At 35.2% G+C, this 27,311-nt stretch overlaps 1 protein-coding gene across 6 annotated transcripts in view; it reads left to right on the plus strand.

Annotated features, from left to right (window-relative positions):
- The window catches only part of LOC150101210 (nuclear factor 1 X-type-like), a 675,427-nt gene that overhangs the window by 287,184 nt on the left and 360,932 nt on the right, over positions 1-27,311 (plus strand). For 4 of the 6 annotated variants that reach the window (XM_090401618.1, XM_090401622.1, XM_090401623.1 and 1 more), the window contains exon 6: positions 5,997-6,050. The exons of the other annotated variants lie outside the window; for them this stretch is intronic. In XM_090401618.1, coding sequence (XP_090257744.1) covers positions 5,997-6,050 — 54 coding nt within the window. The remainder of the gene's footprint in view (positions 1-5,996; positions 6,051-27,311) is intronic. 6 annotated transcript variants of the gene reach the window in all.

The following is a 27,311-nucleotide window of genomic DNA, read 5'->3' on the forward strand; positions in this document are numbered from 1 at the left end:
TTTGATACATTTCGGTAAAACTTTTACCAAGTTTCACAAAAAGTCAATACCAGCTCTCTCTGAAACTCATTTTTCGACCGTTCATCAAAACACAGTCACTCTTGGTACTATAACTCGGCTTCTAATGAAACAAATGTCATAAACAGTTGACGCAACACTAATGCAGGTTGCTGTTTTTTGAAACAAAAAGATACAATAGGTGGTGCCACTAGTTTCTTCTATTTTTGAAAAGTTCGGTTTCTTTTTGGACAGAGGGTATAGTAAGGCTTGGGTAACCAGGCAATTTTTTATTGAGTGGATCCATGAAGTCTTTGCCCCAAATGTGAGAAAATATCTTCAAAAAAAAAATTTTGTCAATAAAATGCCTTCTTTTGATGGACAATGCTCCTACTCACCCTCCAGGCTTGGAGGACGAGTTGGTGGAGGAGTTTGATTTTATCACAGTGAAGTTCCTCACAGTGTTTTATCACAGTGAGGTATCTCCTAACATGAGTTTTTTATTCAAGCCCATGGACCATCAGGTCATTTCGAACTTTAAGAAGATCTACACTAAAGCACTGTTTCAAAAGTGTTGAAGTGACCACTGACATAGAATTAACACTCAGAGAATTCTGCAAAAATCACTTCAACATCCTCCATTGCGTAAGTATTCATGACAAAGTCTGGGTGTAAGTGACTTACAGGACCATGAACTCCTGGAGGAAATTGTGGCCAGACAGTGTAGCAGACAGAGACAATGAGGTCTTTGAGGCTGAGTATGTTGCTGTTGTCAATTATATTGTGTCTCGGGGTAAAAGCATGGGCTTGGAAGTTGACAATACTGATCTGGAGGACCACAGGAATGAGTTAACCAAGGAAGAACTGGAACACCTTCAGGAGGCGCAGCAAAAGACGATGGTGGAGGAAATGTCTACAGAGACAAAGGAAGGAGGGTGTTCCTAGTTCTTTGATTAATGAAATGTGTGCGAAATGGGGTGAGGTGCAAGGTTTATTGGAAAGATATCACCCTGACAAAGCTGTAGCAAACTGCATCACAAACCTTTTCAATGATAATGCCATGTCTCACTTCAGAAACATTTTAAAATGCAGGCAAAAACAAGTCTCATTGGACAGGTTTTTAGTGAGACAGAGGCCCAGTGTATCTCAAGCAGAGTCGAGTGGTGGCAAGAGACAGAAAACAGAATAAGAAAAAAAAACACATGTTTTTATGAAAGGGGATTCCCCCTTCCTTCCCACCTTCCACTTACGCCATCAACTCTCCTCCGTACAGGTACAGTGAAGTTAAATTTTCATCTATATTTTATCTATTTGTTGTGTTTATTCTTTTTGTGTAAGAATTTATGCATTTTCATTGTTTTTGTGTACGATTTTATTTATAAAGTATTTATAAAGGTTTAAATAAGCAATCATCTGGGGTTTGGGAACGGATTAATCCATTTTACATTAATTCTTATGAGAAAATGGTTTTGGTTTTCAAACAAATTCGTTTCCGAACAGCCTTTAGGAACGAATCATGTTCAGCAACTGAGATTCCACTGTATATCTTCTTCCATCAACCATGTTTCACTGATCTCAGTCTTTGGACAGGCTGTGAGGTTATCATTGCTACTAGTTCATCTCCTTTGTTCCTAATACTCTTGTCATTCATATAAAGAAACATCAGTGCATTGTCAGTGTTTATATACTCACTATTATTCCCTACATTGGACTGTTTATTACACCATACATTCCCACAAAGGCCACCCTTGCTTTATTCCACCCTGACAACTGTAGTTTCCCTGTACTAACACTCTCACTTGCCCAAACAACCTATCTCTCTCCCCTCCCCTCAACCCCCAGATGCTTACATCATTCTTCATTCAGATGCAGTCTGTCTCTTGCATACAGCTCTCTTCTATCCTCAAATGCACTTCAGGCATCCAGATAATCCCAGCCTATCTTTAGGTGCATTCACACTATCATGTTTTTCGTTATTCATGCCCTTCCCCCTCTCCTGAATTCTATATTATCATATCTGGATAACATACTATCTTACATCTCATACTCTTTTGCTGTACAACTGCAAGTACGAGGGTGGTCTGAAAAGTTCTAGGCCTAACAAAGAAAAAAGAATTTATAATTTCAAATTTATTTTTATTTTTCAACATAATCTCTCTTAAGACATTTATTTATTCCAGCGATGCTCCAGCGCCATTATCCCGTTCCTATAGCGGTTCTCAGTAACATCTGCAAAATACCCCTCTACAGCTGCAATCACCTCTTGATTCGAAGAAAAATGCTGGCCAGCGAGAAAGAGTTTTAGTTTTGGGAAGAGATAGAAGTCAGAGGGAGCCAAATCTGGGGAATAGGGTGGATGTTCCAATAATTCATAGTGCAGATCCCTTAATTTTCCCATTGCCAAAACACCTTTGTGGGCAGGTGCATTGTCCTGATGAAAGATGATTTTTTTCTTCTGCAAACTGGGTCTTTTTTCACGAATGTTTTTGTCTAGTCTGGTTAAAAGATCAGAATAATAATCCCCGGTTATTGTTTTACCCTTTTCAAGATAACTAATAAACAAAATGCCTTTAGCATCCCAAAACACTGATGCCATGACCTTTCCTGCTGATGGTACCAACTTTGTCTTCTTTGGCACTGAACATCCGGCTTCTTGCCACTGTTTTGACTGCTGTTTGGATTCTGGTGTGTAATGCTGAATCCAAGTCTCATCCATAGTAATAAATCGATGCACAAATTCAGTTTTATTCTTGTTAAAATGCTCCAAGCAGTTTTCGGAGATTTTGATGCGAGTGCGTTTTTGATCTGCTGTGAGCAAGCATGGCACCCATCTTGCGCAAAGCTTTTTCATTTGCAATTCTTCATACAAAATTCTTCATAGGAAAAAAGTGACTGATGCAGAGGACATAGTGGAATTGCTCAATGAACACTTTATTGGAGTATTTCATCCTAAAGGAGTCAGTTTTAATGCTAGAGGGATAGGGCAGGTTCGAGGTTTAGAGGTACAGGAGGAGAGTGTGTTTCAGATACTGAGTACTCTGGATGTCAGTAAAGCTTTGGGACTGGATGGTATTTCACCATGAGTTTTGAGAGAATGTGCTAGGGAACTGTCAGTGCCATTAACCTGGCTTTTCAATGAAAGTCTGGCTGTGGGAAAGGCCCAGGGAATGGAAGGAAGGTAAGATAGTGCCATTGCATAAGGTGGTAACAGCATGGAAGTGTCTAATTATAGGCCAGTTTGTGTGTCATCAGTAGTTGTTAAGATCTTGAAGAAAGTAGTGAGGGACCGTATACAGCATTGGGCAGATGAGGGTAATGTTATCTGTGAGAGTCAACATGGATTTGTGAAAGGGCGCTCTTGTTTTAGCAATATGCTAGTCTTTTATAATAAAGTTACAAGAGCATTAGATGAGGAAAAGGCATATGCTGCAATTTTCTTAGACTTAGAAGGCATTTGACAGAGTGCCACATGATAAGCTGATATTTCAGTTGCAGCACATGGGTCTGGATGTCAGATTGGTCAGCTGGATTCAGGATTGGCTGTCTGATAGGTATCAGAGAGTTGGGTATGATGGAGCAGTTTCAAGGAGGCAGAGGGTTACAAGTGGGGTCCCACAGGGCTCAGTACTAGGACCTATATTGTTTAACCTTATATCAATGACATTGCCAGTGGATTACAAGGGATATTCAGTTGTTTGTGGATGATGCGAAGCTGGGAAGGATTATTAGTAATAGTGCAGATGTGGTAGCCCTGCAAGAGGATTTGAATAAGCTAGATAGATGGGCAAATGAATGGGGGTTTCGATTTAATACAGCAAAATATAAGGTCTTGAGGTTTGAGAAACATCGATGTGATGCTGCATACTTTATGGGAGGAGTTATACTGGAAGAAGTAGGGGAGACGAGATCTGGGGTTGATGATTGATAGAAACCTGAAATTTAGGGGACATATTGCAATGGTGGTGAAGGTAATACAGAGGATTGCTGCAATAATGAGAAGGACATTGACCTGCAGAGATAAAAGGGTTATCATTCTGTTGTATAAGTCTCTGATCAGACCACGCTTAGACTATTGTTCTCAGATTTGGTCCCCAGGATTTGAAGGGGATAAATTAACTGTGGAAAGAGTACAAAGAGGCAGATAACAAAGATGGTTTCAGGACTGTACCATGTTAGTTATGAAGATTGGCTGAGGGAATGTGGACTGCAGAGTTTGGTGGATAGAAGGAGGAGAGGTGATGTGATTGAGACTTTTAAACTGTTGAGAGGTGGTTACAGGGTTGACTCTGGGGAGTTCTTTCGCTTGGTTGAACAGCGGGAAGGAGTGATGACAAGAGGCCATCCCTGGAAATTACGAAAGGAAACTGTTTGCAAGAGGGTGAGGAGTGGTTTCTTTGCATGGAGGGTGGTTGAACCATGGAATGCATTGCCTGATGGAGTGGTGAGAGCGTGAACGGTCAATGGGTTTAAGGAGTGATATGATAGACTCTGTGTTTCTTAGGGGGGGGGACATCCCCTCGATGAGTCCTGACAGACTTTATGTTCTTAGGAAGGACCTCCCACGATGAGTCTTTTGACTCCATGGAGGCCTGAATAATAATAATAAAAAATAATGAAAATATATCCTACACGTTCTTTTCAAATGCCTGTAGTTTCAGCAGTTTCACTCACTTTGACTCACCGGTCATCTAATACCATGTCATGCACTTGATCAGTGATTTCTGGTATTGTTACACTTTTGGACATCCTTCATGTGTATCATCTACAAGGCTGGTATGGCCATGTTTAAACTCGGCATCCCATTTCGTAATTATTGAAAATGAAGGAGAAGAGTGCCCATAAACTTTTATGAACGAATGAATTTCTTTTGGCGTTAAACCTTCTTTTACAAAGAATTTTAATATATGGTCACTTTATATATGTATCATGTTAAATGAAATTCTTTTATGAGCTTAATTAAGGATTATCAAACATTCACCCACCCACCTGCACCCCACCCTCCATTACTTCTGTTTGGCTAATCCTCCTTGAAACACTATACATTCATCATCACACTAATTTCAAGATATTTTCAGAGGACAACAGATATTCTTGATTATCCAGGTTTTTTACATTAACAGGAAAAGCTAGTCAACAAACTGATAAATTTACAGATCTCTTATCTCTGTATATAAGAAATTTTAATTAGTCAGAAAGGTACTGTGGATGTGTGTGTTTTGCAGGGAAGCATTTTTGAATAACAGTTTTAGTTACATTATTAAACTCACTCAGCTCTAGATAATAAGTGACTTGCTGTATATATTTAATGTTTAAGGAAAGTGAATGCCATCAGCTGAATGTATATGGAGGGAATGGGTGACTCCAGCCCATAAAAGATAAAATTCATATATATTAAAGTTATCTACTAATAAGTACTTTTCAAATTTGAAAAGCTGAAAGGCATTCTAAATGAAGACCATTTAGATTATTTTCCTTTCAAAATTTCAAACCATATAAAAATTTAGTTAAATATTTGTATCTTACTGAATAACTAACACTTAAATTTTATTTGTGTAGTTACCATTAATCAGTACATCGTGGTTTTGATTTTACATCAAAATGCTGTCACTAGAGGTTTTTCAAGCACTTTTTTTTTTTTGCTTGCCTTTGCAATAATATTTTATTGTTATTACTTAAAAATAAAGTAGAAAGTGATTCTCATACTTTTTCAGTTTATATAATATCTCATCCAATGATCAATCTGATAGATGCATTTTGTTTGTTCCTTAGAAGTATTAATCTAGGTTCTAGTATATTAAAAAGAAGAGCAAAAAATCATACAAAACATTTTGAAATATATTTAGTTCTTTGTTTCCACTTCTGTTTCATTATCAGGGTTGAGGATTCAGAAAAGTTTTTTTGTGATTTAAATATCATATAAGGTTCTTTATAAAAAGGATATAAACTTATCAAATCACTAAAAATTATCTTTGTTTAAGTATCAAAATATTATCTTATAGAAACCTTAAGTGGAATAAGGGACAGTATATGTGATGATAAAGATGAAGACAGAGGTAAATTTCTGTCAGTTTTTTAATATACTAACATTACTAATTTCAGTGCTTAATCATTTTGGACTATGGACGATATGTTATGTAGCTACATACAAAACAGTCCTTGTGTTTAGTTTGTGTGTGTGTGTACTTCACAGTTCAATCTTAAAAGAGTGTGTGTATATTTTGATAAATTTCTGCATTATTGGGATAAAACTCCCCAAACAAATGTTAGAACATATATGTCATAAGAGCACTAAAAAAATCTACCAGCGAGGGAGGGTAAATGATTACAGCATTTGATATATTAACTTATATGGCAACTAATACTAGTTTAACAGAGTAGAATCAATTAAGATAATGATTGCCCATCATGCAACTAACTACAGTAGTAGTGTCAGTCTGTTATAACAAGATTCACAATGTTGAAAAAATGTAACCTTAATGGTATCAATGACTTGCATTATATACAAATCATGCATTCCTGTTGAAAAAATTGAATTGATTTAATACAAATTAAATAAAAGCCTCAATATTTTAGAATGAATAATCTATTCGTCTTTAATGTGGACATAAAACTAGATTTGAATTACAGAAAGATATAAATCGTATTGAAAATGGCTAATATTTCGATTGCACATGTATTCCAGAAAGAATGCAATAACAAAACCATTAAAATCCATTTAAATGGAAAGAAGTAAAAAAATAAAATGAAAATAATACAACAAAAAATAATTATTGTTGCAGTTTGAAGTCATAATTTCCCACATTTTTTGGAATGGTTTATTCATCATTCTGATTCAGGTTTGGGTGATATAAAACTACCTCTAGTTCTCCCAAGATAACTACGAGGGGTGTTTCTAAAGTAATCCCCCCCCCCTCCTGCTAGCTTCCTATCCAGAAAAGATGATAGTGAAATTTAAAATAAAAAATTTAAAACAAAAATTGAAATTCTGTACTTTGTTTTCATGTACTATTTCTCAACATAATCTCATTCTTTATAATTTTTCCACCATGTAACAAGTTTTCAAAGCTCAGCTTATTTTCAATGCCATATTTTTCCACATCTGTTTTGTCCTATTTATCATTTTCAAAATGGATACTTTTGAGTTGTTAGCAAATAACCACCAAGTAGCCTCACTTTATGTTGCAATAGCTAAATGCAATGGCTGCACTTAGCATTAAATAATTTAATTCAGTTTCAATTTTATCAAAGTATTCGCATATATTTGAGAACTTATTATCTGTCACCTCTCTCTCACCATACAGTTCTGATATATGACACTGTCCTAGTGAATGTGCCATCCTCAATCAAAATAAACAATCAAAAGAAGAATCAAAATTTTTCTTTTGATTGTTTATTCTGGGTGATTTGTTAATCTCTAAGAGTTTTATATGCAGTTTTAATAGTTTCTCTTTTTTGTTTAGTAGTATCATTTGGTTGCATATGAATGAATCTGTGTTGCTTCAAAGGAATTTGTGATAGGTTTCAGCAGTATTCTGGGGCATCTTACATTATGAGGTTCGATGCATTTTTAGTTGCTAATGAATGGACTTTTTGAATGACAAAATTTTGAAAATATTACATCCACATTGTTGTTCTTATATGCCATGCAGTCATTTTTGATTCTTAGTGATCTTGTGAGCAAAGGCTCTTCATCTCACTAAGCCTCTTTTCTTTTCTTTTGGCAGTTGTAAATTCAAGTAATATTATGTTGTTCATCCATCTCTTTTGCAGATTTTCTGTCCTTCTCATACTCTGTCTTGCCCAAAATAAAAGCTTTTCCAATTATTCATCTGCTTGCATAATATATTCAAAGTACATTAACATCTGTTTAGCAATCATTGCCTCCAAGGAGCATTCTGTCTTTATACTCTCTGAAATCTTATTAGTCATTCTTATAGTCTGTGGGATTTTTACTAGTCTCCTTCACACCCATAATTCAGATGAGTCAGTTTGCTTTCTGCCTTTTTTTCTTAATAATCCAGCTTTCAAGTCCATACAGTACTACTGGAAATACCATTGCTTTGATAATTCCAACTTTTGGAATTATCAAAAAATTTGGAAAATACAACAACCTCTTGTGTATGTTGAGCCCATACACAAGAGGTTGGTAGATCAACCTATAGTACATTAGTACCGTGTATGGATTGGGAAAAAAGGTACTTGTTCACATTGGATTTGAATGACTGTTCCATAGTATAGCAGTTGCAGGTATGAAGGAGGAGGAGGAGGAGAAGAAACTTGTTCTGTGGGTTTCAAGATACACTGTGTAGGATGTTGAGCAGCAGATGCATGTGTTCAGTGAGCTTACTACTAAGTGGGGGAATTATTGATGCTATTTCGGATGAACATTTTCCATGGAAATATTTGTAGAAAACACATAGTGCAGAGACTAATCGTCTGTGCGAAAGTGGGGAGGTATGAGTTAGTAAGAGAGGTCATTAATAAGTCTGATTGCTCTCCTCTGTATTGAGTCAAGCATTTTGAGGGCGCTTTTGGAGGCCTCACCACATATGTGGGAGCAGTATTCGATGGTTGGGCAGATTTACGATTTGTATAAGGTTAACAGCTGTTCAGGGGCGAAGTAACATCTTGAGCAAAAGAGAAATCCTAGTTATTTAGTAGCTGAGGATGCAATGGTTGTTATGTGTTTATGCCAGGAGAGGCTTGATGTCAGAGTAATTCCAAGAAGAGAAATTGCAGATTGTTTGGAAATCTGGGTGTTGTCAAAAATAATTCTGGAAGAAATTGGTTCTTTTTTATGAAAAATGAGACAGTACTGGGTTTTATTTGCATTGCAATTGACTAGGTTATCTGAACGCAAATTGGAGGATGGCTTGGAGGTCTGAATTGAGGGCAGTGGTGGTTGCTGTTCTGTAGGTTGAGGTGAGTTGTGTGGAGTAAGGTTTATCAAAAGAAAGGGAGGAGTGCACTGCTGTCGTCTGCAAAAAATGTGTATTGGGTTGGAGGTAAGCTGAAGTAGGTCATTGATATATAGTAGGAAGAGGGTTGGCGAGAGGACAGAACCGTGAGGAACCCCAGCATTAGTTGAATGGTGAGAGGATAAGGAGCCATCCACCAGCACACAGTGTGCATCCAGACAGAAAGCTGGCAATCCAACTACAGAAGTATTGAGATAGACCAAACGATGGCTGCTTGCTTAATACAGACCTTGTGCCAGACCTGGTCAAATGCCTTGGAGATATCAAGTCCAACCACTTGAGATTCACCAAACTTCTCCATGGAATTTGTCCAGAAATGGGACATATGTGAGCAGATCTCCTGTTGATTGGCAGCGACGGAATCCATACTGGCAGTCGTTTATTAGACGGGTAGCTGCAAGGTAGTGTAGGAGTTGGGAATTGATGAGTTTTTCCCATTCATTTAGACAGGTGAACAAGATGGGCAGTGGTTGGACGGCAGTGACAACTTGGGAATGGGTTGAATATAGGCCAATTTCCAGGCTGTGGAATAGATACCAGTGGAATAAGATAGTATATATAAGTGACATAGGACAGGAGGCAGTTCTAATGTGCAAACCTTCAGGACAATTGGAGGAATGCCATCAGGGCTGTGAGATTTTTTGTGTCTAATTTGGATGATATTTTGCTGATCTCTTTCTCGCAAAAGGATATAGTGGACATTGTATGCTGCGCATCTGAAACGGTTGGGGGACATTTGCCATTGGCAATTATGCATGCATTGGAAGCAAAGTGTGAGGCAGGAGATTGACCTTTTCTGTAGGTGATGATGCAATGGAGCCATCTGGGCATGACCTTACTAACACCTCTATCTTTCATTTTTTTTTTCAGGTTTAACATAGCTTTTTCCCCCATGGATATCATTCTTTTAATTTCATCTTCACATTTATCATTATTTTTTATTCTTATCCCCCCCCCCCCAAGTAAATCATACCTTTCAGTGACTTCTATTTTATCTTCATCAATCATAAATTCATCTAAATTGTCAGAAGCAATCATTTTCATTTTGCTGATGTTTCAATTAAGGTCGGCTTTGTTGCTTTCTCCTGTAACCAATAGAGTCAACTATTCCAGAACTTCCTTAGCTTCAGCTGTAAGGGTCGTATCATCTGCATATCTTAAATTACTTTTCTGCCACCTATTCTTATTCCTTCTGGATCTTTGTTTAAGTTAGCCATTCTTATAATATATTCACTATAAATATCGAAAAGATAGTGACAGTACACAACCTGGCTGCACCCCTTTTTCCACTTGAATATTTCTACAAACATTGTTTTTACTGAAGCTTTTTGATTGTCATATAGCTCTCTTATCAAGAGAATTAGATTCTCAGGTATCTCCATTGTTTTTATTATATTCTATAGTCTGTTGTGATCTAGACCAGGGATCGGTACCTGGTGGCCCCCGGGCCGCATGCGGCCCAAACGTGCATTTTTGGCGACCCATAATAGGTTGACCATACTTACATGGCATGTGGCCCGTATGTTGAATTATTTAAATAATACATTTTATAATATGAATAATAAATTAAAAATAATTTTATACCTATATTTCGTGATATCACTGTGCAACTTCGCACGGGTTAACTGTGTGAGTCGTCATGAGTGGGGATAACAAAGGTGACTTCATGTGACGAAGACAGAGATTTTGGCGCACTTTTGCTGTCGCGTTCCTGGTCCCGTTTTTTAATATAATTCAATAACATCAACTAGTATTTTCAGAGGATATAGTATATTTGTTAAAAATAATTTCAAAAATTTGTTCAAGAAAATGTAAAATTGCAGATGTAGGAAAAAGTTTTAATGATGAATGGAACAGCAAGTACCTCTTTATTGAAAATGGGGGTATTCTGTTTCTATCAATGAAAGACGTTATGGACATCATGATACTACTGTCAATTATATTTGACGCAGCGGTCTAAAACATCGCCAATTTCAAGAATTCTTGACAGAAATAGAATCAGAGTGTAAGGACGTTATCTACTACTCAGCTGTTAGATGGTTAAGTAGAGGTGCAGTGCTAAAATCAATTTTTAATTTACATGAAGAAATAGATATTTTCATGATCAAACATGAAAATACTGCTCATAACTATCGGATAAAAAATGGATTATGCCTCTTCCATGTACGGTAGATATTACAACGTACCTTAATGAATTTAATGTGAACCTGTAGGGCCAAGGTAAATTACTAGTTGAACTGTTTTCTGACATAAAATCTTTTGAAGGGCAAACTATGTTTGTTGAAGAAACATATGATGGAAGAAAATCTACATCATTATATATGTTGCAAATCTGCATCTACAATTGGATGGCAAACACAAAAGGAAACTTTTGTTAGTATTATTGAAGATTTACAAACGAAATTTTCAACAAGATTTGTGAATTTTCATAAAAATAGCATCGAAATGCAATTATTTTTGAACCCTTTTAATGTCGACATTGATGACGTATCAAACTAACGACAGATGGAAGTTTTGGAACAGAACGAGACATTGAAGAACGCATTAGAAAATGTTGAAAAATTTTATCAATGCTTAGCAAAAAATTTGAAGGATTAATCAGTTTTGCAAAGAAGATGGTGGTCGCATGTGGAAGCACACACATTTGTGAACAAGCATTTTCTACCATGAGTTTTTGAAAAAGTAAATTTACTTCTCGACTGACTGATGAACATTTGCATGCTTTGATTTGAATTTGAACATCAGGTTATAAAGTGAATATAGATAATTTGACTAAGGGAAAACAATCACAAAAGGCACATTAAGCAGGGAGATATGCACACATTGTGATGCATAAACTATATTACCTTGTTTTACGTGATAATAAGTTTTCAACAAGTTTCATTTTCATACTTGTTTCATATCGCGTACTTTAAATATTTCTGTGTTTTTTAAGATTGATATATTAAAAATTGATAAATGAAGTATTTTTTTCACTCACTATTTTCTCTTAATTAAAGTGGCCCGATTATTAAAAATAAAAGTTGAATGTGGTCTGTGAGTCTGAAAAGGTTGCCGACCCCTGATCTAGACAATCAAAAGCTTTCTAATAATCTAAAACAGATAAATACTTCCTTCTGAAATTCTCTTGCTTTCTGATCTCTAGTTTATCTCTCCTAAAAGCTTGCATGTGCTGCATCTGGCATTTCTCTATTCACATATGGCACCAGCCTTTGTTGGATCATGTTCAGCATAAATTTACTTGCATGTGAAATTAAAGTGATTGTTGTAATCCTCACAATCTGTTTTTTTAAATTGGGATGAATATTGATGATTTCCAATCTCGGACATATTTTCTTCCAAACCTGTTGCCAAATTTAGTTAATGTATTCACTACCTCATCCCCAGCTGCTCTCAATAATTCCACTGGCACTCCATCACTTCTAGGAGCTTTTCCTTTTGGCAGCTGTTCCATTTCTGATATGATTTCACTTTTCATTATCAGGGATTCCTCAACAAATTCTTAGAATACTAAGAAGGCACGTTCACTCACTGGAATGGATGTTTTGACTGGGCGATCAGCTGCTCGAGTAAGTTCGGCTCTCAGGTAAAGAGAATTGACAAACATATATAGACATAAACATGAATAATATAAAAACTATTTTTGATGTTTACATAAAATGAGAATCTCCCAAACTTTTGGAAGTGAGAGAGACAGTGTGATTCAGCCAATGTAAAAGGTCTTCACAACTTTCTTTGAATAGTTTTAAATACAAAGTACTTTTCAAAGGTGTTTGTATTTAAAACTACTTCTATGGAGAAGACTAGCTTCATTCCACTGGATACTATGTTTAGGGTCAATACACTGTTGTGCCAGACCAACTTTTGAGGTTTCACATATTCAATGTAATATTGATGTTACAGATTAGGGAATATGCTATATGTTATGGAATACTAAGGCAATTGATGCGAAGTCAGTAGGCTCCGTATAAAAGAACTGCTGCTGTGATAGAAAGAAGGGAATTTGTTCTATATGCAGCTTGTATTTCAGAATGAACTATCAGTATCTTGAGGAAATTGCAATTATGCATTACATGTAAACACCTGTGTACTTATATGCCTTTATATCATAATTGGAAGAATGATGGGACATTGCACCCTCTGATTAGAAAAGACTTGATTTCAGTTCTCATCATGATGAAGAGAATATTTGTATGAGCTTTTTCAGTTGAAGATGAGGTAATCTATCTCGTATGTATGTAGCAGGATTTTTTTCTCATGGCAACTCTGTTTTTTCATTCTGTATACAGGCATATTGGTCACAGAGTGACCATTGACATTTTACAGACAGAAAATACTATTGGTAACTGGTAGATGGCATTGTGTATTAATGGTTAGTGCCATTTTGTGCACATAAGAGGATAAGTAGTGAAAATAATAAGTTATGTGAAGTGAGGTGTGCTCTCCTGCAATGAGGCCTTGTGACTCCTTGGTGTCATAATAATAAACCCTTTTACAAGTGTGCCAGTTCTGTAGACAAATAGGTTTCCCGTCACTTTCTGGTGTATATAACATGCTGTGTGAATTTAATATTTTAGAATTTGGAGAGGGGGGTGGATAAAGAAGAAAGAAAGGTCATTTAGTAGAGGATTGATGAGTACTCTAGTTTAATTCATTGCATCAAACTTCATAAATATAAATGCTCAATATGGTACTGAAACTAGTTAGAATTACAAATTCACTACTACCCAGGTTAATTCATAAAACAGGTTTGAATATGAATGGTTATTTGATGATTGTTATCATCATCATCATAAACCAAATTAAAACGTTATTAAAACTGAATTAAAATGGTTATCCATTTCAGAAATGTGAGATTTGACTTTTTTAAATAAAACATTAAATAGATTCTTGTAATTGTGATATTGCATCATTCTAGTATGCAACACTTGCCTAGGAAATGTTAGGTGTATTGTCCTCTGCAATTCAAGACCTAGTTTTATATTCAAGTGAAGATTTTAATAAATCATTCACTCTGAACTGTTTGTTCCTTTTATATTGAATTAGTCACATTCTGAATTTTAAGTTATTTTCTGTATCATGTTGAAACTGTTTTTATATACAGTGATGGAAAAAAAAATGACATGAATTATTTATTACTAATTGTGATCAATTTTCCTTTCTTTGCTGGCATTGGAATTGAAAATCAGATCAGAATTGCAAAAATACTGTATCAGATTGCAGAAAATGGTTAAATACTACTTTGATAGCATAGATGGTGCATTCAATCAAAAACAAACTTTCTGTAATTTCATGAACATGATTATTTAAGTTAAGGATATTCCCAAAATGATTCAGTACATAATTACATTTGATTAACTTTGGTTGTCAGCCAAGAACTTGCTTCATTTTCCACAAAACAACTAATTTGGTAAACATATGACAGTATCATCCCCCCCCCACACACACACTCACTCACTCATGGCAAACAATAACTGCTGCTTTGTCCTCTCACTCCTCCAGAACTGGACAATACATGTAAAGACACTTCGTTAGAAACTGAAAAAATTGCTGATGATCTTGGACAACAAATGAAATATAATTCACCATGGCAGTAGTGAGAAAACCATATTGGACACGATTATGTATATTAACTCATTTTTAGAAAAATATTTGTATAGTAGCTATCACAGATGCACATCTATTTGACAACTAAAAATGCCAAAAAAATACTATTTTGCCCCCCCCCCCCCCCAACACACACATATGTGCCCTCATAACTGAAAAAAACAAAGTTCTCATTATGGGTAATGTTGCATCAAACTTTTACTTTATTATATTTAGTTACCATCTATACTTGATTCAGTATATGAAAATCTATATGAAATATAGATTTCCATCTATATGAAAATGAAAATAGTACTAGTTTTTTAGTTACTAGAGTAATTTTGTGTAATCTTATTTCTCCATCATGACAATTAGGCTATTACATAACACCCTGTTAATTAACTCTTTGTTCAGGTATGCTTATCTGTAGCATTGTTGATTAAAGAAGTTATTGCTACTGTCTTTTTATGGATGTCATGATATATGTTCAGCAAAATAATTTAATATTGAACAGTTTATTTTGCCTGATACCTTTTAAGTAGATAATATATGATTAAAACCAGATTAATTTTAGGCTTGATCAAGTTGAATAATTGTAGGGTAATAGAAAAGAAAGTAAGCAGTGCAAATTATACCATCTCACTAGTTACCTCATAATACTGTGTACATCATTGTAGTAATTATGTACAACTTGCTCTCCATGCTGAACTAGTGATTTGTAAAAGGATATTGCTCAGCAGAAAGTTAATTATTTTTGGAATAATGACAGATGATTGTGCTAGTCTTTCATCTTTTACAATTCATATTTCTCATAGTTCTTAAATTAATTCATTTTACACAAATTATGATCTCTACAACTGTGTTAGAAATAATTATTTTAATTTCCTGACATTTCTACCTTCATGTTAAGGTCATCATACAGAGACAGGCTAAATTACATTTCACACAGTATGACCTCTTCACAAACGTCCCTCTATTGAAAATAAAATAAAATTACAATAAATAAATGAAATGAAATAAATTAACTACATCCAAGCTATATTCTATTTAAGACAACATCAGAGAAACATTCTTTCATATAAGGTTACACGGTGATCAGCATTCATATTTCCGAATATAGGGACACAAAACACACATGTTGAAATGAATATTTTACTTATTATTAATAAAATAACAATTTGATGTTTCGACCCCTGTCGTCATCAGAAGGATACATGTGATTTTGGTGAACGAAGCTACATGCTCTTGCACTCTGTACTGGTAAATTAAATTTACACGGTTGATTAATCTTTTTCTTAGCCTGACCTCTAGTGATAATTAAATAAAATAAAATAAAAGTTGAAAAAAATAAAATAAAGTATATATATATATATATAAAATTATAATTAATAAATAAAAAACTACAATAAACTCTGCTAAAGTTCTCATGTACTAAGATTCTTCTGGATTTGTATAGTTCAGATTGTTATACTATAATTTTCTTCAGGACTTGTACAGTTCAAGTTGCTATGGAATGTTAAGGGGGAAAAAAAAAAAAAATTACAAGTCTTCTTGTATTGGGATTTTTCTTTGGCTTGTTCTGGTTGCTATACAGATTGCAGATGGGTCCTCCACATTCTTGGAATGGTTAGACCATCATTTTTGTTCTGATGTGGGTTATGTTTGAGCATTTCGCATGCTTCTTTGAATTTCCTCTTGAACTAGATTTTGGTGCAGTGTAGGGACTTGATATTTTTCCAATCAATTCTGTGGTATGTTTGGAGTGCGTGGTCAGAAAGGCTGGTTTTTCCACAATGGAGGTATTTAATGTGTCGTTTGTGTTCGTCCTTCCTAATTGGGATGGTTCACCCTGTTTCCCCTATGTATGGTAGGCTACATGTGCATTGTATTTTGTATACCCCTGGGTGGGCTAAGTGTGGAAGAGGATCTTTGGAAGAACTGAGTAGGTGTCTTAATTTTGTTGGGGTTTAAAGGTGGTTTTGAGGTTGTATTTGTGTAGTGTTCTGTCTATTTTTTCGGAATTACCTCTAACATAAGGTATGGCAATAGCATTCTTGAAATCTTTTTTGTTTTTACTAGTATCTCTGTGGAGGATCTTGTGAATAGTTGTTTTACTGTATCCATTTTTTTTATAAACGTATGGTCGATGATCTTGTATTCCTGGTTTAGAGCTTGTTCATTTGAACAGATAGTTTGAGCTCTGTGTTTAAGGATGCTAATGACATCTAGTTTTTATGTTGGGTGGTTATAAGAATTTTTGTGTATGTACTGGCCTGTGTGTGTGTAGGTTTGCGGTAGACTGAGAAGGAGAGACATCCTGAGGGAAGACATGTGACGAGTGTGTCTAGGAACGGAAGAGAGTTGTTTTTTTTCTATTTCAGTAGTGAATTGGATCACTACTGAAATAGAAAAAGGATCCACTCCCTCTGCTGCCCCACCCTGGAGTATACCATATTCATTGCGCCTGTAATTTGCCCTATATAGGGGGAAACAGGATGCACAATTCCTATCAGTAAAATGAAACATAAACGACACATTAAATATAATAACGATGGTCAAGCTGGTCTCTCTGATCATGCCCTGAACACTTTACATAGAATTGACTGGAAAAGCACCGGTTGTTTAGATCACATCAAAACATAGTACGAACGTAAATTTAAGGAGGCCAGTGAGATTCTTATCAACCACCCTAATCTGAACAATAATGATGCTCTAAAAATCCCAAGAATGTTGAAGGTACATATTCTACCCACTTAACCTTTCTCCCTAAGAGTTAATTATAAATAGTACCATAGGTAATCCAGGATCTTAAATCTAATATAACAGTTGTCATGTTAAATTAGGACATCATTTTTACTGTAACAAAACAATCTATATGAAAGAATGTTTCTCTGATGTTGACTTAAATAGAACCTTGATGTAGTAAATTAATTTAATTTAATTTATTTATTGTAATTTTATTTCATTTTCACTTGAGGTTAGGCCATTAGAATAACCGTTGATCAAATCATTGTCTCTTCAGCATACTGTGTGAAATGTAATTTAGCTTGTCTCTGTATATTATATATGTATATACTCCAGATGACCTTAATATGGTCGAAACGTCGGGAAATTAAAATAATTATTTCTAACATGGTTGTGGAGTCCATAATTTGTGTAAAATGAATGCTGATTACCATGTAACATTAAAGGAAAGGATTCTTAAATTAATCATGTTACCTGAATAAGATTATCAATTCCAACCAAGTTTATTAAAAAAATCTGCGCACAGTTATGAGAACCTGCATATATGCCATGAGAGTGAAGCAGTTTAGAGTAATTTGGAGCAAAGGCACACATCTTGATGTTATCCTCTTTTATCATTTTACATTATGTATCTTAATAGGTACTATGATAGCAAGGATTAGTTGTAGACTAAAGTAATTAAGTTTCATTATTACTATTTTATTTTTGACAATTTTGTCCCCAAATTAATTTGTTATTTATTGTCTCCAATAGTGTCAGCTCTTATATCTTACTTTTCTAAGATGAAACTGCATGGGCTGGATAATTATTTGTATGTTGCACTCTGGATTTTTTTCCCCCTTCCTATTTTTATTTATGTCACCTGTTTTTTTCGAATTTTTCATCCTACCATTCTGACCATCTTTGATCAGAATGGTAGGATCAGAATGAACATGTTAGCTCTGCTTACTTGTTCTTGAATGAAAATGAAGTTCAGTTTCTTTCTCAAGTATTCATTTTTAATAGGATTCTGCTATTGATACAATATGTTTACCCTCTTAATTTTCTTAAGATTAATTAAGGCTTATTTCTCTCAGAAATTCAGGTGGTAATTGTGCAAATGATGCAAAGTAGCCAGAGAATTAATGAACACACGTGTGCACATGCATACAATTTAAAAGACATTACTGACATAGCCTTTTATTTCCCATTAACTATTTTTTTTTTTTTTAAATATGAATCCCACCTGCAAAAAAAAGCTACAACTCTGTAGTACATTGGCATTGTTAGACCTAATCTTTAGCTTGGATGCTCTGTAGAGGCCAAACGTTATACTCCCTTCCTCCTGCTACTTCAGATAGTCAAGTCTTACATTATGTGGGTAAAAAAAAAAAACAAAAAACATCATATTCTTAAGACTTGCAAACATCCATACTACTGTTGGATTTGAACCTCATATTTGGTTGAAGAGCATGCATCTAACCATTTAGCCAGTCAAAAATGGATTAAAAATAAAATTTTTATTTAACCAGCAAGTAACCAAATACTGAAATAAATTTCTCTTGTATGAGTAAATATCTTAAAATTGAAAGAAGTCTTGCACAAGTATTTGAAGGAAACAAGCATGGGATATACTAAATATAAATTTCATAAATAAGACTTGCCTTGAATGAAACAAAATAGTGGAATGAATAAGATCTGAATGTTTGCAGAAAGTGTGATATTTTGTTGGACTAAGAGTTATCACTGTGAATGCAAAATAGAATGAAGGAATGAGGGTGCTCGTGCGGTGAAAGTAGTAGTGGTGTGTAAAGAGGACTTTAGTTTCAGATAATTTTTTGAAATAGTTAATAGTATATAAGCGTGTATTCATCAGTAAGAGTTGCTATAAAGGTTGTGTTCTTATAGTGTTATTAGTGTGGGATATTTTGTTTAAATTTATTTACAAATTAATTGATATTAGAGCTTCGCGTATTAATCAGCAAAAGAAAGATGGTGGTGGCTTTGTTCATGCAGGAATTTAACTTCGACTTCAGTCGCATGAAATGTGAGGTGTGCTATATGTACTTGTTTGATTACATTGATAATTTGTGGATGTTTAAGTCCGATGGAAGGAGGGTATGTGTGAAGTGTGAGTTGAATGAGGACTTGATGAGTGCAAATATGTTGATGACAGAAAGTGTTAGTAGTGAGAATGCCATGAGGAGAATGAGTGCTCGTATGATAGAGAAGGATGGTGTAAAATAACAGTGAAAAAATGTTTAAAAAGTTTTGAAAAAGAGAATGAGCGATTTGAAAAACTTGATCAATGGTAAGAAAGACGACAGTGATGTGAATGTGGCAGAAGGAAACAAAATTGAGAGAATGAATGAAAGCAGAAGTGTGACACAAGGTTCGACAGCTCGAAAAATCGAAATAATGAATCTAAGTTTGGTGCAAGGTTCGAAAGTACGAAAACTTGAAAGGATGAATGAGAGTGAAAGTGTGATGCAGGGTTCGAGAGTTTGAAAATTCAGAAGAATGAATGACAGCAAAAATGTGACGCAACATTCAAAAGTTGAGTTGGTTAGGATGAGGCAAGAGATGAAAGGAATGTGGAATGAAATTAAGAAAATTCGGGAAATGTATGGCACAGTGAAAATGATGAAAACAGATAATGTTGGTATAAAGGAGGTAACGAGAGACCCGCGAGTGGCGTTATGTGGTGATTCAATTATTAAAGTGTGCTGGACAAGAGGATGTACAAGGTATATTTTACTGGAGGTAGAATGAGTAGAGTAATTGAGGCATTAGATAATTGAAGTAAGCGAGCAAAAGAGTTGGTAGTTTTAATAGGTACAAATGACTTGACTGCGAACAAAGAACATGTCAGATTGGATATCAGGTGGATGCTTAGACGGATAAAAGAGAACAGTGTGATAGGAAAGGTAGTAAGCTTGTTGCCTAGGTATGACAGTGATGAGATGAGGCAGAGAGTAAGGATTATGAATGATATGTTAGCAGAAATGTGTGAGGAAAAAGGAGTGCAGGTTGTTAATATGTGGAATGAGTTTGAAGGACGAAGTGAACTGTATAAGAGTGTTTGGGTGGTTTTGGTGTGAATCGCTTGGAGAGACTGCTGCTGGAAGGTGGAGAAGTGAGTACAGAGAATGAATCTGATCAAGTAGGAAGCAATGTGGAAGAGCAGCAGAGTAAGACGGGAGAGATTGAAGAGGTGGTTATGAATGATGAGGTGAGTGGCATGAGTATAGAGAATGATAGAATGGGTGTGCAAGATGAACAGGGAGACTGTGGGTGGACAGGAGAACACAGCATGAGAAGGTAGAGAAGTGAGTATAGAGAATGAATGTGAATGCATGTGTAGACAGGAAAGGAAGGGGATGACCTGGGATCAAGAGGAAAGGGAAATGGTTTGAGTTGAACATGGAGAAATCCTGTCGAATGAGTGGAACCAGCTATAGATCCAGGAATGAGCTGCTGTGTTTGTATACAAATGCTAGAAGTGTAAGAAACAAGGGCAGATGAAATGGTTGCATTAATTGAGTCTGCTCACCCAAAAATTGTTGGAATAAGTGAGATATGGCTGGATGATATGCAGTGATATTAGAAGTTTGGTGGAAAGGAACGAAAGAGTGCCACAGAATAGAACAAAGGAAAGTAAAAAAAGAGATGACACATGACTTGAGAAAGCGAAGAATGGAGATTCCACTATTAGAGAAGTGGTTAATGAGAGAGTACACAAGATCTGTGTTCCAGGAGGATGAATGAGCAAGATAATATTTTGGATGTGAGAAGTAAATGAGAAAAAGAGTTAGTGGTGGTGGTTGTGGGAACAACAGATTTGTTTGGATATAAGGAAAATGTGAGAATGGATATCAGGAGGTTATTGAGGAGAGTTAAAGACAGCAGTGTGGTAGGAAAGGATGGCACTATTGCCAAAGTATGTCATTGACGAGTTGCAATAGAGAACAAAAGCTATGAATAGTATGCTGCCAGACTCAGTGCAAGAAGATGGGAGTGCAGTTTGTAGATGTGTGACATGCATTTGGAGGAAAAATGAATTTCTAAAAAAATAAAATGATGAATTGTAGTTGAATGGAATTGAGAGAGAGAGAATTGATAAAAGGAAGTGCATTGCAAGCAAGAGATTAAGAGGTGAAATGAAAGATCAGGAGAGTGGAACAGATGAGACTGAAGTGCTCGTTGGAAGTAATAGTGAATACATGTGTGGGGATGATCAACATAGAAATTAGCTGGGAGGTGTGTGTGGAGGGGGGTTGAATCTGAGGAGATCTATAGGATTAGTGGTGATAAAGGTGATGGGGCACAAGCAAGTGTGATAGAACAGTTGCATAACACACAGGTGTTATGTGTAGGACTGAAACTAAAAATGAACTGCTGTGTTTATTTACAAATACCATGAGCATCAGAAATAAGGGAGATAAAATTGTTTCACTGATTGAGTTTATTTGCACTAAAATGTTGGAATAAGTGAAACAAGTTGAATAAGGATGATATCTTGATGGGAAATGAAATTGAAGGCATGATGTTTTTTGCTAGGATACAATGGACAAGAAGGGAGGGGAATGCTACTGATGTTAGTAGGGAAAAGTTTGTCTACCTAAGTGTAGATGCAAGAGGGAAAAGGTGGCAAACAGTTTTGAGGCATTATGGTGTGCTATGAAGGTTAATAGGAAGGTATTTAGTTGGATTCTCTAGGCCACAGAATGTGGAGTGGTAGTGAAGAAATTTATAAGCAACTTGGATTAGTGAAAGAAGGGAAGGATGATTATTATGGCTCATTTTAATTTTGCCAATAATGATCGGAAGGAAGAGATAGCATTTGAGAATAAGGAAAATGAAATTCTTGGGTTCTTGAAAGACAACTATGTTTGGCTGTATGTAAAAGAAGGCATTGAGCCACCATAGCTCAGTCGGTATAGATGAAGTGCTTTGGTCGGAAAGACCTGTGTTCGATTCCCATCTATGACATGAGGAACCTTTATCTGGTTTCTTTCAACTAAAGGTGAGTTAGCTGGTCTCATATGGAGGTAGAGGGTTTTATCACCCAGAAACTTGGGTTTTTCATCCCTCAGAGCAGGCAAACTGGCCCCGTGAACACACACGGATTAGAGTCATGAATACTTACGACAATATGTGGAAGAGATAGGGTCCTCACCACATGTCGTTACTCATGTAGTTAACCATGAGTCACATCATGGTAGTCAACCTCCTAGATAGGAGATGAACACATGAGTGGGATGGGAAAAGAAGGTATGGAAGGATTGGCACTTTTAGATCTGATCATTTCATTACATGATGTGATTTTGAGTGGAAAGTCACACTTCCCTCCATTTGGTGAGAGTGATTATGTGGTGATAAGCTGGTTGTGGCTAGCCATATGAAAACTTCTGTGAGGGAAGGGATATATATATATATATAACTACAGGGTGGCCCATAAGTCATGGAACATGCTGTAGAAAGGGTCCACTTTGTGAAGCAACTGCATAAGTTTTTGAACGTCATCAGATTTTTTACTTATTAGTTATGAAAAATCAAGTCATGTAAATGCCTTCCCATTTTCAGCTTCACAAAGATGGGATCTCCCTTTTTATGAAATGTTCCATGATTTATGGGTCACCTTGTACAAAGCTAATGATTATGAAAAGCTTGGGATACAGTTTGAAGCTATAGTGTGGAATGAGGAATTAAGCAAGAAGGAGATCAATGCTGCTTGGGCACAATGTGTGAATGTATTCAAAATACCAAAAGGTTGAATTATATAGATGTCAAATGGATGAATGAAGGGATTGTGCATGAAATCTGAAAGAAGGCACTGAGGAAGCAACATGAGATGAATAATCAGTTGCATAAGAGTATGAAAAGTAGGCCAGGAAGGTGACTCATTTGGTAAGGACAGCAAAAGTGTGGCATGAGCAGAACTCATCAACAAATTGGATGAAGAAAAATTCTAGAATTTTTTTTTTCAATAAGTGGCAGGTAGAAAGAAGAATAGTTATGACACGATGATACTAATTGATGAAAGTGATAGATTAATAATTGCTGCAGAAGATATAGTTGAGATAATCAGTGAGCAATTCATCAGGGTGCTTTATCCTTATCAGTATGCAATCAGTGAGAAACTTAAGTCAAAGAAATGGGAGAAAACCTACTGGTGAGAGAACATGTGGTATATGAGGAGTTAAGTAAGCTTGATGTTCATAAGGCAATATAACTTTTATAAGTTCAATAGACTAGATGGCATTATCATCACATGTCTTAAGGGAATGTTCCAGGGAGTTAATCTTACCTGTTTAATGAGTCTTGCAACAGTGCAAGTCCAGGTTAGTGAAAGAAAGGTAGAATTGTTCCGCTTCACAAAGTTGGCGACAAGGCAACAAATTATAGGCTGATCTGTATATCTGGAGTTTTAATTTAAGATGTCGGAGCAGTTGGTGAGAGCTAGGATACAGAAGTGGGTTAATAACAGCAGGATTCTCTGTGATTGTCAGCATGGATTTGTTAAAGGGATTTCACATTTTATCAGCTTATGTACTATAAAGTGACAAGTATATTGGACAAGTGAGATGCATATGAGTATACAGTGGTGTACTTTGATTTTGTAAAGCTTTTTTTGATAGATTGCCACACAACAAGTTGGTAACTCAATTGGGACAGTGGGATGGGATGCTAGATTAGCGAGTTGGATAAGTGACTGACTATCAAGGTGTGTGTGTGGGGGGGGGGGGTTTGCACTAGTCCAAAAAAAGAAAATCAGTAGTGGTGTACCTCATGGGTCTGTTTTGGAGCCTTTATTAAATTAAACAAATCAAGCAGATGTTGTAGCCTTACAGGAGGATTCGAATGGATTATATGAATGGGCAAGTGAGTGGAACTATCAATTTTCAGTGTTGCAAAGCTCTGATATTTGGTAGACAATAATGGGATGTAAAGTATACACGCGGTGAGAAAATTTTAAAGGTTGAGGAGATAGAAATCGGGAATGGTAGTTCGCCTAATTTGAACTTATACTTAAATATATAGCTCGTATACCTAATTTGAACATCCTCCTGTTCATTCTTTAATTTTAACTACTGATTTACAGCTTATGAATATTGCTGTATCATATCCATGGACATCATTCATATCCTTACTCTATTCCCATGATTTGCTATATCTTCTGACAAACCTTATGTTTCATGAACCTGGATTGGTCTTTCCATAAAATTCTCATCAATTTTTCTTTTCCTCTGCTTGGGTATGCTTCATTGAATTCTGCATCCAGTAAGGAAATGTCTATTATTCCCATAATATCTTAAATTCTTGAAATGAATGATGCTGATAATTTATAGTCAGAATAAGACTTTACTGCAATCACTTGGTATTCCAGCTTCTGATTCATCTTTCTGAATTTTGCCCTGTATAATTTGATATTTCTAGTCAAATATATACTCTATTTGCTGTTTCACATTTTAGATTATTAACTGCTTCTACTCATAACTGTACTCTGCTTGGCTATTTCTTCTTAGTTCTCATTAGTTACCATGGCCTGGTTGGCCAAGTAGCATCTTCAACCAACAGATTACAAGTTCGAATTCCATCATGGGCATGGATGTTAGGTGGATTTTGTTGTGTGGTGTGCAATACCTCCCCCCCCCCCCCCACACACACATCAGAGGCTTGAGGTAGCTCAAAAAAAATCACATTTGGTTACTAGAGCAGAGTTTCCCGATTAGGTAAAAATTAATTAATAAAAATACAAGAAAATTATAAAAATTAATAAGAGAAGAAAAAATCCTTAGCAAGGTTCGTGTTTTCAATGGCAAATAACAGAATCGTAAATTTGTTTTCAGGTAAGTTTTAATTAACTTATTCTGATTATGTGTGAGTTGTAGTTTGTTAAATGGGATAAATAATTTTATTGTGAATAATTATAAATTACTAACAAAACATATGATGTGTGGTTTTCCTCGATTGTAATCTGCACTTCTTTGAAACAAGTGTCAGTAAATGTTCCTGTCTTATCTAACCCTTGGCTGTCTGTGGTGCTATGTATACTGTAATTTTCATCCTTCTGTGAGGACATATGATATTCTGCCTCACATGAATTTAACTATCTGTAATATGTTTTATAAGTGTTTATTTTATAAAAAATTATATATATATAAAAAAAAAGCAGAACTGCAGAGCAAACAGCACAAAACAACAGAATAAAATAAAAATACAATGTTATACATTAAAATTCTAGCCATCTTTGGTATAGGGTTTCTTTCTTATTTAAAGCTCTTCGCAGAAAGGAATCAAAACCAACAAGAAATTAGCAAAAAATTTGCCAACTGGTTTTCAAAGGTAAGGTTATCAAACTACGTAACAAGTGTTGTATGTATGTATATGTATGTAGTACGTTGTCACTTCTAAATTACATTTAATACTTTTGCAGGTGAAATAAGTGAAATATATTATATATAGAAAATGTGAATACATATCTACCCTACAAATATAAATTATACAAATTTAGTGACATATAAATCATATTTGATAATGAAGAAAAGCTTAATGGACAGTCCCTCATAAGGTTTCGTAATAATTCTGAATACAGTGTAACAAAATGAAAGATAAATTATGGTGAATAAACTATAAATCAAATAAAATCATGTCCCCTTTAGTTACTTTGCTTCCTAGTCTCTAATTCAGTACAATTAAGATTTGATCAGGAGAAATTAATAAATAAAAATATTAAGTTATTTCTTAATTTTATCAGCTTTTACAAAAAAATGAAGGTTAAATTTTGAAGAGCCTTCCATTTTTTCTTAAAACATTAACTTTTCATTTCCAATTTTATTACCCTTCAGCTGTAGGTTAATAAATGATGCCATGTAGTTAACCTACAGTAGAATGATGCCCTCCACCAAATTTAATGCAGAACATTCATATCTTCTCTAGTCTCTAATCACCTGTTTTAACTCCGACTCTGCTTTTATATTCTGTATTATTACTGTATGTTGCAAGATTTGGACACCCCCCCATAACTTTATTAATCTAGCTCCTCATTAGGTAAGCTATGCTTTATTATTATTGGTTTCTATATTTAATTTGGTGTGTTATGTATCTGATCTACGAGTTCAGTACCAAAAATTAAATAATGCTTTCTATTTTTATAGTTAGGATATATTTATTGTAATTTTTTTTTTTTATGGTGGACAGTGAATTATGCTAGGAAAAGTGCAAGCAATTGCTGATTATTGTGTGAAAGGTGAGAGAATGGTAATATGAAAGTGATAAAGAAAAAAAAGAAGTACAACACAATGTTAGAAACTGAGGCTTCATTGAATGTGGCACAGGAGTTGGAGAGACTGGAAAAGTTTGTGTGATAGCAGAAAAGATAAGAAAGAAAATAAAACATGAAAAAAGAAATGGTACAAGAAAGCAGAGTATGCAAAAAAGATATGGTAATTCCATGATAAGGTGTATGCTAGACAAATGAGCAACAATGAAAGCATGTTATCTGGAGCAAAGATTATTGTTGTGACTAAAGCTACATGTAAGCAAGTTCTTCTGAACTTGCCATCATCCTTCTTCCACTTCCTTTCAAAACTGTATGAGCATAAGTAGCTTGTGGTCAATTTTCATTTACTGTCCTGCTTTAAACTTATTAAACCAACTTCTCTTCCTCTTGTTTCATTCCATCTGCTTCTGTTATACTGAATAGCTTTCTTGAACTGTCTTTCCTAAAGACTGCAGCCTTCAGCTGTTCAAGAAGTATGTCAACAGAGTTCTTATTCTTGTCTACATATGGTAATGATATGCTACATAGAGAAACTAATGTACCACTGTGGTTGCATGGAAAAATAAACATATGGTATGAAAGAGTGATATGAAAAGATAGTAAAGCGAGATTATATGAAAGTGATGTGAAAAAATAATAGCAAAAGAGTTAAAATTGAATCTGTTGCCATAGCATAATAGAAATGGGGATAAGATGCAGAGAGGTGAATTGCTGTAATTGCAAAGTTTTGCTAAGTGGAC

Source organism: Typopeltis vanoorti, chromosome 12, assembly GCF_054136105.1.
Source record: "Typopeltis vanoorti isolate ZY-2024b chromosome 12, IOZ_Tvanoo_1.0, whole genome shotgun sequence".
In the NCBI taxonomy this organism is placed as follows: Eukaryota; Metazoa; Arthropoda; class Arachnida; order Uropygi; family Thelyphonidae; genus Typopeltis; species Typopeltis vanoorti.